General features: G+C 34.5%; 1 protein-coding gene across 2 annotated transcripts in view; it reads right to left on the reverse strand.

The window, feature by feature from the left end:
* Positions 1-12,945, reverse strand: part of CHD1 (chromodomain helicase DNA binding protein 1) — a 73,806-nt gene that overhangs the window by 42,576 nt on the left and 18,285 nt on the right. For both annotated transcript variants that reach the window (XM_055312829.1, XM_055312830.1), the window contains exons 3-6: positions 4,215-4,416; positions 3,123-3,227; positions 2,083-2,147; positions 7-159 (exon numbers count right to left, since the gene is read on the reverse strand). In XM_055312829.1, coding sequence (XP_055168804.1) covers positions 7-159; positions 2,083-2,147; positions 3,123-3,227; positions 4,215-4,416 — 525 coding nt within the window. The remainder of the gene's footprint in view (positions 1-6; positions 160-2,082; positions 2,148-3,122; positions 3,228-4,214; positions 4,417-12,945) is intronic.

The raw sequence follows: 12,945 nt of genomic DNA on the forward strand, positions 1-12,945 counted from the left end.
ACTTACCTATTTTGAGGTTTTCTGCTTTTAACTTTGTTTTTTGGCTCATAATCAGATTCTGTTTCATCACAACTGCTTTTATCTCTTTCTTCTTCTTCAGATTCTGAATCTGAACCAGACTGAGATGGAGATCCTGACCCAGACATTTGCCAATCTTCACTGCATATAGAATATATAAAATATGTTTATTTACCCTTATGCTGTATAGTAAATTTTATCTCTAGTAAAAATACAAAAAAAAAATCAAAATGAACTACATTTCAGTTACTATAAAAAAAAAATGTTACTTTTACCCACACCAACATATTAAAATGTATCTAGAATAAAAGAAATGCTTGAAAATATTCTTCACAGATTTCTCCTAGAACTCCAGCATCTGGTTAATCATTTAGTTATATACTTCAGTGAATGGCAAATAAGGAAATGTTATTCTGATTATCACTGTGGATGAAAACATAGTATGCTATTCAAAGAATCATAGGGTTTAATTTTGAAAATCTTGTATAATTATACTGGCCCTCTCAAAAAAAAAAAGATATTAATCCCTTTCATTTTACTTTTCAAGAGACTGTGCTTTTTAAAAATACACACTCTGGCACTGATTTTTAAAGTAGTATATAATATTAAGAAGCCTAAAATACAGCACAGAAAAATGTATTTTAAAAAATCAGTTCATTTTAACCAAGAGCCAATGATTACTTGCTATTTTTAGTCTATTCAGTCTATTTAATTCCAATAAACATGTAGAGAAAAATTACTGGAAGCACATGTTAACATTCTGCTATAACATCAACTTCAAATGGAAGATACACATTAAATTCTTATATATATGCCATATCCTGTCTCACAGCTACTGCTTCTACTCCATTCCTCTGTATCTCTTGCATCAATTATGACTACGTTAAGAGTTACATAAGCAGCACATATGCTAAAATCTGGTTTATGATAAAAACATGAGAAGCAATTTTTTTGAGATCTTTCTAGAGTTTGCATGTTAGAAGTAGCAACAGGTAAAATATATGAAAGTATCTCCACTTATTTCTTATAATACAAATTATAATGATTGTAATATCTAACCAAGACTACCCATCATCTTAAATCACCGGTTTTTAAAAATATTATTTGGCTCTACCTATGCTAAGTTTAGAAATTACTGAGTGGAAGAGTTTGGAGAGCTGATGAGACACAGTAGTTGAAAATGTACTTGGTAAACTAGAAGACAGATCTGAGGAAATCAGCCAGAATGTAGCATAACAATAAAGGGATAAAAAAAACATGATACAGTAAGATCTTTGAAGATGATGATGGATGATCCAGTAGAAATTTATAACAGATAGAATCCAACGTGACTAATATATGTTAATAGTAGTACCAGAGATATTTACAGGATAAGAGAGATACAAGAGAGATACAGAAATACAATGACTTGAATTTTCAGAAACTAAAATCTTCACATATAAAATGAGTGAATACAGTGGAATAAAAAAAAAAAAATCCAAAGCTATACACACCAAAGCAAAACTGCAGAATATACAAGTAGAAAAGACCGAAGACAATGGAATATTATTTTTGACAAAATGAAAAAAGAACTTAGACCATCTAAATAACTGAACCGAGAATCTGAAGTACTCTTAAACACTTTCTAGGTCAAGATCTTTAGGAAATTATAGTCAGTTTCTAAATGAGTTCTACAGAGAAAGTAAATTTCAAGTACAGATGAATAAGACAGCCATTAACATAAACTAAAAAATACTCAAAATCCATCATCCACTAGTCCCTACACTTCTACGTTAAGTTCCCCAAGTTACTAAGATTTTCTGATATGACCAAGTAGATCTCTGGAGTTTAAAAATACATAGGAGAAATGCATTAATAGAGGATATAAATAAGTGCCACAAGAACCTCTAGTCCTCATGGAAAGATAAATGTTAAAGAATACTGGTTTAAATTAACCTAATAAGATGCCATAAACCAAGAATTTACAAAAGTCTACTTTTGACAATAATTTTTCATCAAAGAAAAAACACAAAATCAGTAAAGTCTTCCTGATATGAAAATGATTGGTTAAACAAAATGACATACTCTTTATGCTTTTTCCTTTTGACCTCATTCGATGAGTCATCAGAATCTTCACTGCTGGAGGAATCCTATAGGAGAAGAAAAAAACTAATGTTATTAATGATGAGAATTTGACCACTGACGTCAAATTTTTGCTTGTCATACTATTTAATATCCACTTTGCTAATAACAGTTAAAGCTTTATTCTGATGTTGTTACATTTGTACCATTAGCACACAAAGTAATAACATCTTTATTATGAATTTATAACATATAGCCATTGAAATTAAATAAATATCACAATGTCAGCATTTTGTACAATACCTTAAAATCTACCATCTCTAAAAACTATTACTGTTGCCTAAGATGGTCTCAAAAAAGAATTGTAATTGTTGGTATGTCAAATTTTGACTTAGTATTTTTCTGCCCCATTAGACAGTTTTTTTACACAGTTGACTATTTATGTACAAATATACAAGCTGGTGTACTTATGTGTGCACAGGAACTATATGTTTTAAAGCCATAGCCTACTCTTTTAAAAAGATGTTGTAAATTCTGTTATTCATATTCTCTACAAGTATGGTTTAATAGGCACATTTGTCTATTTTCATAGTATTCATATTTAGTTTATTTCTAGTTTTGCTGTGATGAGCAAATGTACACACCTGTCCACTGCTCATTTTGGATTAATCCCTAAAAGTATAATTATTGGATAACTGAATATGGATATTTCAAGGCTCCTGATACACATACTTAAAACAGTTATTTCCTCATCCTTTCACAACATTTACTGTGTAATAATTTCATAAATAACCCCACCTAGTTAAATGATTCAGCATCGTGTCTACCTTTTTTTTTTTAAGATTTTACTTATTTATTTATTTATGAAAGATGGGGGGGGGGCAGAGATCCAGGCAGAGGGAGAAGCAGGCTCCACGCAAGGAGCCCGACATGGGACTCGATCCTCGGTCTCCAGTATCATAGCCCGGGATGCAGGTGGCACTAAACTGCTGAACCACCTGGGCTGCCCTAAAAGTAGTAGCTTTTTCATAATGAAAACTCACCTCCTCTGATCCACTATTGGATGAAGCTGGATGCTGCTGCTGCTGCTGCTTCTTGAGCATTGCTGACCTCTGAACAGCCAGAATACTGGGGCTAGATTTCCAAAACTATCAGAGAAATACAAATCACAGAAGGATGAACTTTTGAAAAAACTGAAAAAAAAGGTTAATTTACAGAACAGCAGTACCAACATTATCACTGCCTCGAGTAAGAAGACTCTTGTCTATACTCCCAGTAGGAGTAATACAATATTATGGCAATTAAAATTCTGAGCTTTAGTTGCATATACAACAGTTATAGTGCACTGATAACAATATTAATCAATATATTCTTTGAGACTGAATATTTTCAAAAAATATAGTGTCATTACAGGACACCAGCACTACTCAAGAAGTGGCTGCCTAGATTAATTGAGGTGAGGTAAAGATGAAGAGCTTGAGTCAGAATGCAAATCAACTATATCAACTAAATACAGTTTCAGTTCAACGGACTTATATTATTTATATTTGTATTTATTTATTAGACAGCGAGATTTTTCTCTTATTGAAAGAAGCTTGTGTTGATGTATATTCTGGCCCAAGGATCTTACCATGGACTGGTACTCTAAGAAACACTACTGTATTCTATTATGAGGTATACATAGGTTTAGTAAATCTTGCAGTAGCTTTTTTTTCAAACAGAATGACCCGTAGCCTACTCTACCAAGTATCTTCAAGGAAGCAAGTTCTGTTAGATTCTCCTGCTATTAACAATAAAGTATCTCCTTTGAAGATCTTGAAAGTAGAGATCAGACACTGGAAGATTAACAGAAAGAAGTCACAAAGCCTTTAATTTTTATCCATGAGACAATGAATATTCATGAAACTCAGTTTCTGCCTTAGAAAGTTTTATTTGTTTATTTTGTACTTGCTTGACTGCTTCTCTTCCAAGTCAATTAAGTCCACAGATATTTAACTACAAGTTTGAGAAAGCAAATTCTAATGTTTAAAATTAATGTTTTCTAAAAGCTAGATTAAGAATACTATAAAACCAGTGCTGTAAATTTTTCCATAGTAGTACAAGAAATCTATCTTTCAGGATACTTTATTTATTACCTCAGCTCCATCAACTTTCGGTGGTTTTGCTTGGACTTTGTTTTCTCGGGAAGTGTCTGACTCAGACTCTGACTGACTGCCGGATTCAGATCCAGAGTCAGAGTCACTGCTACCTGACTGGCTACTGCTTCCATCACTACTGCTTCCAGAACTTGAACCAGATCCCGAGCCTGAAGCTGACCCAGAATCATCATCCGACTGGCTACAATTTGAAAATAAAGAGATTTCAAACAAAATTTATTAGGAACTTAATTTTCCTTTTAAAAGTCAGCAGAAAGCCCCAAATCATTAAACCTTATTTATGTCATATTTCCACATTCAATAGCCAAACAAACAGAAAAAAGAATTAATGTTAATCTGTAGTAACTGACATACTTGTTAGATTTGGTACAGTTTTGGCAAAAACATAAACAACCACGTTACAATCTTCCTCTAAGATAATGAGCAAAATCTATCAAACACAAAATCCTGGGCTTGAAACCTGGGAAGCCATAGTCCCTCATCCTTAAAAGGCCATTTAACTATAGGAAATCTAATGTAGAAATTATGTGAAGAAAAGGATAAATGTGCTGAAAATCCTCACAGTCACAGGTAGAAAAAAATGTAGTTTTTACCTGTTTTTAAGTTTATATCTGTGTTCTCTCATTCTGGGGGAAAGTAATTTGTTAAAATTAAACTATGATAAGATATAATTTACTAAAAGAAAATCGGTAAATTGCTTCTCTGACAATATCACTGCATCCATCATGGTACCACAGTGATAAAATCTGAAGTAATACTAAGTTCTCACACTCTTTCCTAACCTCTGTATATCACATGTGAAAGCAATTAACAGTCCACTGAGAAACGACCTTTTTTCCCATTACTATTTTTCAGCCCAAAGTAACCTAGAAATGGTCTGGCCTAAACAGGTGATTTTGTAAATTACTATTACTCCCAAGACCATTTGTTCACAAGCTGTTTACATCTGAAATGTTGAAAACTAGGGCATTCAATTCTTTATACACACAACAGACTCAACTTTTGATGTAATTTCATCTAGCTTTATGACAAACAACAGGTAATGCAGTTTATGTATACACAGCTAAACTCGAGCTTCATGTCCTCTGCTGTAATTTTCCGAAATACCACCAGATGGAGGTATTACTCTAAGGAAAGAGACCGCAGTATTAAAAGTAATTCATTTATAAGATTTCTCCTTTTCTAGAACAAGGAGTTTATGCACATGGAAACACAGACATAAAGGTTTGAAAGACTTTTGATTCCAAAAGTTAGATATAAATTAAAATGCTTAAAATGCAAACATATCTTTTTAAAATGTGGGAACCTAGCAGAATCATTTTTTTTTTCACAGAAACAGCAAAAATCTGCCTTTTAAGTCTATGACATCGAGAGCATTTTTTTTTAAAAGACTTATTTATTTATTTTAGAGAGAGAAAGAGAGAAAGAGCACATGTATGTGAGCAGGAGGAGGGGCAGAGGAAGAAGAAAGAATCTTTAAGCAAAATCCCCACTGAGAGCTGAGTGTCGAATCTAAAGAAGGACTCAAAAAATAAATAAATAAATAAATAAAAATAAAAAAATAAATAAGGACTCAATCCCAGGACCCTGACTGAGATCATGACCTGAGCCAAAATCAAGAGTCAGACGCTTAACCAACTGAGCCACCTAGGCGCCCAATATCAGTTTTGTCATAATTTCTAAAAATCGGTCACATGGTTCAGAGGTCCAAAAAGAGCACAGTGTCTCGTAATAAATAAATAAACAAACCCCACTTACATCTTTTACTTGGGTCCCTTCAGAGAAATTTTGGCAAGAATATTGAAAAGATATTTTTCCTGACATACAATTTTATTTCTCCTTTAATCCACTAGGTCTTCCATTTACTCAATCAACTTTACTGAGAGGTATCATGTATTAGGTACTAGGCAAGACAGAAAGCAGAAAGAATCCTTACCATTAAAAACCCTCTAACCTGGTATGGAGAGACAGTCATATCAACCAATAAATGTTTTTCTATACTATTTTTAAGATCTAGGTGTATGGGGAGCACTGCAAATACAAACAAGTCTAACAGAGTAATTAAGGAACACTAAGAAAAAAGTATGGTTGACAGAAAAGGAGAATGGGGCAACTGGGTGGTGGCTTAGTGGTTGAGCGTCTGCCTTCGGCTCAGGATATGATCCCAGGGTCCTGGAATCGAGTCCAACATCAGGCTCCCCACGGGGAGCCTGCTTCTCCCTCTACCTATGTCTCTGCCTCTCTATGTCTCTCATGAACAAATAAATAAAATCTTTAAAAAAAAAAAAAAAACGAAAAAGAAAAGGATAATTAAGCAGAGAAGTATCACTTTAATGCTTGTAAGCTTCTCGAGGATACCATTTATTTTTTCCAAAGTACCTACACCAAAAATCTTTACACAGGTGAGGGTGCTCAACAGATATTCGAAAAGTAGACCGATGAGAACTACTGAATTTGTGGGCTATCATGGGCCTATATTCTTGATTATGTCTTGATTAGTCATTCCAGATAAATGGCTAGTCAAAATTCTTTGTTAATAAATTAAAATTCTAGGTGAAAGGAGGAATCTTTCCCTGTACCTTCTTCAGGTCGTAGTAGTCTGGCAAACGGCCTGAATCTAGGTTACTCTAATGGCATAGACCTATTCCAGAATGTCTTTAGCTTATGTATTTGAAGCATAAAGTATTTAGTTGTTCTTAGTAAGATTAAGAATATACAAAGATTAAGTAAGAAATACCTTAGGCATTGCCACAATCTCCAGGATACAGTTAAGTAAAAAACAAAAAAACAAGATACAAAATAATGTTTATAGTATGCTTCCTTTGTAGAAGGGAAAAAATATATACATACTTGCCTATACTTTTACAAAAGCAATAATGCCAGCATAAACCAACAATTAAGTTAAAAATGGTATCTATGGAGGGAGGGACAGCGGGAAGAGAGTCGAGGGAATAAGGTTTGAAATGAGTCCTCAGATTCAAAACATGTAAATGTTTTATATAATTATTTTTAAAAATCCTAAAAATTTTAAGGAAAACACACAGGTTCACAGGGGAAGGGGGCAGAATCTATATTCAGACAAAATTTTGAGTTAAAATTGGTGAAAAACCTCTCCTTATTAAAGTAATTGTTTCAGCCTACTTCTGTAAATGCTCTTTCCAGAATAAAAAATATGGGCAAGGCCTAGCTTTCTTTTATAAATCATCAGTGTTTCTATAACAAAGCGCAAACACTTATGAGGTTTTTCAGGAATTTGTCTTTGCCAACCTACTGCCAGCCAGTTTCCCACTTAAACCTTTTAGTTCTAGCAACGGCAAACTACTAGTAATTCTGAGAGCCAGTTTCTCTTTCCACTTCCTGCTTTTGCTCAAGTACTTCTCTTATTTTTCCCCACTTTAGAATTCCTACTTGAGTCTCATCTCAGAGTCATTTTATTTTATTTGAAAGGAAGAGCACAAGCAGTGGGGAGGCACCGAGGGAGAGAGAGAAAAGCAGACTCCCCACTGAGCATGGAGCCCGAGGCAGGATGATCCCAGGACCCTGAGATCATGACCTGACCCAAAGGCAGATGCTTAACTGACTGAGCCACCCAGGTGCCCCTCAGAGATGTTTCTCTGACAAATCTCTTCTGACTCCATTATTCTTAATCCAACTTTCAATTAGAAGTATCCTTCCTCAAGACTTCCAAAACATTACGTACATACCACTATCTTGGCTATGAGTACACTACGTAAGCATCACTGTGATAGTGTTTTTGGTATCCTAATTTTCATATTTTACTCTATGTTTCTAGAGTGTTGGGATCAACTTGTTGCCTGCCCTTTGTATGCCAAACACCAAACGAAGAGCTCAGTATCTCAATGGGTGGATGGACGTATACAACAACAAAAAAGTCCAAGACAGATATGGGTTCAAATTCTTATTTAAAATTCACAAATATAATCTGCCTACAAGAAATATTGCTGAGCTCCAGCTAATGTTTTACTTATTTAGGTAATAACCAATACATATGAACTTTTATACAATAAGTCACTTAAAGAGTTAATTACTACCCTTATTAATTATATTAAATCCCACTAGCACATTAACAGTGCTAGATTAAAAGAAACACTGTATTCTTTTCCTTACCTTTCTCAATTTACAAAATAAAACCCACCATAAGTTTATGGGCACTTCGATAAAATTGTTTTCTGAGGGTAAATTAAATAGAAATACAACATTTAAAAAATAAAATAGTAATTCAAATTAAAGTCTCTATTCAGGCTTATTTTTACATTCAACTTAAAATATAAACAATAGAGCAATATAATGAATTACCATATACCTAAAAACCGGCTTCACAATTACTCTTACCAGTCTTGTTTCAAATAACCTAGCTTCCCAAACACAATCTCAGGCATTTTAAAATTTTACCCATAAATACTTAAGTAGGACAAATAAAAAGAAACCAACACTATTTTTAAATATCCACAATATCAGTATCATACCTTTAAAATATCACCTACTCATGAATTTTAATATGAAATTAAATAATATTAAATATCTAGTTCAGTCTATCTGTTTAGTCATGATTTCATTCCTTCCACTAACTGAATACGAATCCAAATAAGGTTCACATTTTGCACTTCAACCTAATTTTTTAAAGTCTCTTTCATTTTTGAAGGTTATTTAAATTCCAGTTAGTTAATATACAATATAATATTAGTTTTAGGTGTATACTATAATGATTCAACACTTCCAAACATCACTAAGGGCTCATCACAAGTGTCCTCCTTAATCCTCATTATCACCTGTTTTACCCATCTCCCCCCCCCCCCCCACACACACACAGCCTTTCTGGGAACCATCAGTTTGTTCTCGATGTTAAAAGTCTGTTTCTTGGTTTGCCTTTTTTCCTTTGCTTGTTTTCTTAAATTCCACATATGAGTGAAATCATATGGTATTTGTTTTTCTCTGACTCTTTAAGTTGGCTTCATTATTTTGACAGTTCCCTCTTCCTGTTTTCTCTTGCAATTTATTTTGTGGAAGTTTTGTGGTAGTTTTTCCTGCTTTCTTAGATTTAACTTACGACAACCCTGTAGTATTAACATTATTTTTGTGGCCCTTTTATTTCTGGTAAACTCTTAGACCAAGAGACTCAGAGTAAAATTCAGCTTTTCTGAGCAAGAATATTTTTTGAGTTGTGGACTTCTATCAGAAGAAACTTTCAAGTTTGGTTGTCTCTTTCCGAGTGAGGCTGGTTGAGCTGCGGCATTTTCTGCCTTATCTATTCACTACACAGTTCCCTACAAGCTCTCAAGTTTTAACAGCCACTGATCATGATGGCTTTATCGCCTATTGTTTAGAGACAGTAAAATGGTGATATTATATCATTCTTCATTTACCCATTATATAATTTCTTCATTATTAATAGATGGAATACTTTTATAATGATAAACTTTCTCTCATATTTGTTATTCTTGAGGTACAGTTCATACACGAAAGCCATTTCCATTTCTTTTCCTTGTCAGTTTTGTCAGTTAAATTGCTGGCATCCTTTCAAACTTGATCAATAATTTTTATGTCTCACGAATGCATGGATTTGAATTATTTGATGAGTTTTTTTTTGTTTTGTTTTTAAATATTATTTATTTATTTATTTATTTATTTATTTATTTATGAGAGAGAGAGAGAGAGAGAGAGAGAGAGAGAGAGGCAGAGACACAGGCAGAGGGAGAAGCAGGCTCCATGCACCGGGAGCCCGACGTGGGATTCGATCCCGGGTCTCCAGGATCACGCCCTGGGCCAAAGGCAGGTGCCAAACCGCTGCGTCACCCAGGGATCCCTATTTGATGAGTTTTAATCCACTGTATCACTGTTAATGTTCAAATTGTCCCATCTTTAGCCAAAAGGAAACTCTTTATTAGTTCCGGAGTCCTTCTGACAAGAACTGAAGTGGTCTTTGACAGCTTCCTCACTTTCTGGTCTGACCAGAAGAACCAGGCTCATCCAGTATATTTCTTGTTTCAGTATGTAACTTGGGCATTTCATCAAAAACCCCTGCTTCTGTTTAGATTAGAATTTAAATTGCAATCTGAGTACTAGGTGAGCCGATTACTATGGGATCTGACACTGTTTTTAATGGAATGGTGTAGAATAAATACTCTGAGAGACAATGCATTAAGAATTTATACTACCAATTCCAATTTAATGGCAAACCAATTTAACTGGTTTTTATTTCTTTGGTTTTATGTTTATAGTATCACTTGGATTGAGTTTTTTTTATTCCAAATGACTTTAACAAAATTACTGCTTATCTTAGAATTACATAACAGTTTCAAAATAATACCAATATTATTAACAATATGATTACCAAATGTTAAGATTTCTTTACAATTCTTTTTGTCCTTCAGGAATACTCACTCCTAGAATCAAATTATTGCTGTAAAGTCAATGAAATAATTTATTTCTATATAGCCACCAATTTGGTATACTTAGCATCATTTGTTTTTCTTAAACAAAATGCTTTTCTAAAAAAGCATTTTAGAAACTGCTTTTTATTCATTTCTATTTAATCTTGCTTTATTATTTACTTGGATCCAACTTGAGGGCTATAGAAGTTATAGTCAAAACCTACTTTCCATCCTTGTCTCCTCTACACTATATCCTCTCTCCCCTATAGTTTTTATTTTTTAAGTTTTACATTTATTTTCCCTTTTCTCAATACAAGAAAATTATGAGGGATGCCTGGGTGGTTCAGCGGTTGAGCACCTGCCTTTGGCTCAGGGCATGCATGATCCTGCGGTCCCAGAATCAAGACCCACATCCCACATCAGGCTCCCTGCATGGAGCCCCTCCTCCCTCTGCCTACGTCTCTGCCTCTCTCTTTGTCTCTCATTAATAAATAAATAGAATTTTTAAAAATTATGAATAAAGATAAATGCTTGTATCCCATTTCATAATCACTAACATATTTACACACTGTTAAATGTTATATATATTGTATTCTGAAGATTATTTCACAGCAGTAGGTACGTTCCCCCTTCCTTTATGCAGCTGTACATATTTCATTTTGTAGATACATCACAGTTTTAACCTGTCCCTCAATGATGAACATGCTTTGTTTCCATTCCTATGATACCACAGTGATACAAAATTATGGCCCCTTTGCATGTATCTATTTATGGCAGCATATCTTGGACTGCTATTTATCAACCAATACAAACATATCTGCTGGAGCACCTAGGTGGCTCAGTTGAGCATCTACCTTTGGCTCAGGTAGTGATCTTGGGGGGGTCCTAGGTTGAGTCCCGCCATCAGGCTCCATACAGGGAGTCTGCTTTTCCCTCTGCCTATGTCTCCGTCTTTCTACGTCTCTCATGAATAAACAAGTAAATAAAATCTTTAAAAAACAAAAACATATCTGCTTTGAAGTGTTAAATTTATAATCATGTAGGACCCAGATCTTGATAGCTAAGTACTATTCCATACTTAAATGAACTCAGTCTTTTGAGAAATGGCAGACTCTAGGGACAGAGAAAGTACAAGATAAACCTAAATTATCTTGCCATACCAAAAAGCAAAATACAGGAAGGAAGGGAGTGAGGGAGAATATCAAAAGAACAGGGGGAAAAAAAAAAAAAAAGGACACAGGAGCCAACCTGAAGAAGCTTTCACTGGCCAAATCTGATCTGAGCATCAAAACAGACCATAAAAGGTTATTACCCAGTAAATAAAACAAGAATCCTTGAGTCCATGCTGATGGCAGGTAGGTGGATAGGGAGAAAGACAGGGGAGGATTCTGATAGGACTCTGAATGCCAAGTGATTAATGTGACCAGGAGAGCAGTGTTAGAAAATTACCATTTTGCAATCACCATAGAAAACACTGGTTTGGGCAAGGATCATCAGGACATGCTAAATCTGAGAGTCTGATGAGTAAAGATACTTGCACAGTCTCAAGGCATCTTCTCAGAAATTCCTTTTTAGTGTACTAGATAAATGTGAAACTAGTTGAAAAACCAGATACCACCTTGTCCTGGTAATCAAAACTCACACATCAATAGGGATGGACAGGAAGACAATATGAGCCTCTAGATATACCTTTGAGAAAGACACATCACCATTTACACAGTATTCCAGCCAGGGATACATATGGGAGGAGATGCATAACTTGGATCTAATTGCAAATGAACATAAGTCCAAATTGAGAAACATAACCTATAATATAAGTAGCCTACCATCTTCAGAACACTAATGTCACGAAAAACAGAGGAAGTGTTCCAGATTAAAGGAGATTCTGCAGAGGGGACCTGGGTGGCTCAATTGGTTAAGCGTCTGCCTTAAGTGTCTGCCTTGGTTAAGAATCTGCCTTTGGCTCAGGTCATGATTCCAGAGTCCTGGGATGAAGCCCCAAGGTGAGCCCTGAGTTGGGCTCCCTCTCCCTCTGCTGCTCCCCTGCTTGTGTTCTTTCACTCTCTAAGAAATAAATAAAATCTTTAAAAGGAGATTAAAGAGACATCATATGTGATCTTTGGACCCTATACTGAAAATTGATTAATTAGGATGACTGACTACACTAAAATAATGACTGAAAGATTAAAGTACTATTATCAATGTAAATGTTCCTGAATTTAATAACTATACATGGCTTATGTAAAGGAGCATCTTTGTTCTTAGAAAATATATACTGAAGTGTTAATGTGTAAAGGGGTATGATTTCTGTTAAAATG

The sequence above is a fragment of the Nyctereutes procyonoides genome, unplaced genomic scaffold (assembly GCF_905146905.1).
Source record: "Nyctereutes procyonoides isolate TBG_1078 unplaced genomic scaffold, NYPRO_anot_genome, whole genome shotgun sequence".
Classification (NCBI taxonomy): domain Eukaryota; kingdom Metazoa; phylum Chordata; class Mammalia; order Carnivora; family Canidae; genus Nyctereutes; species Nyctereutes procyonoides.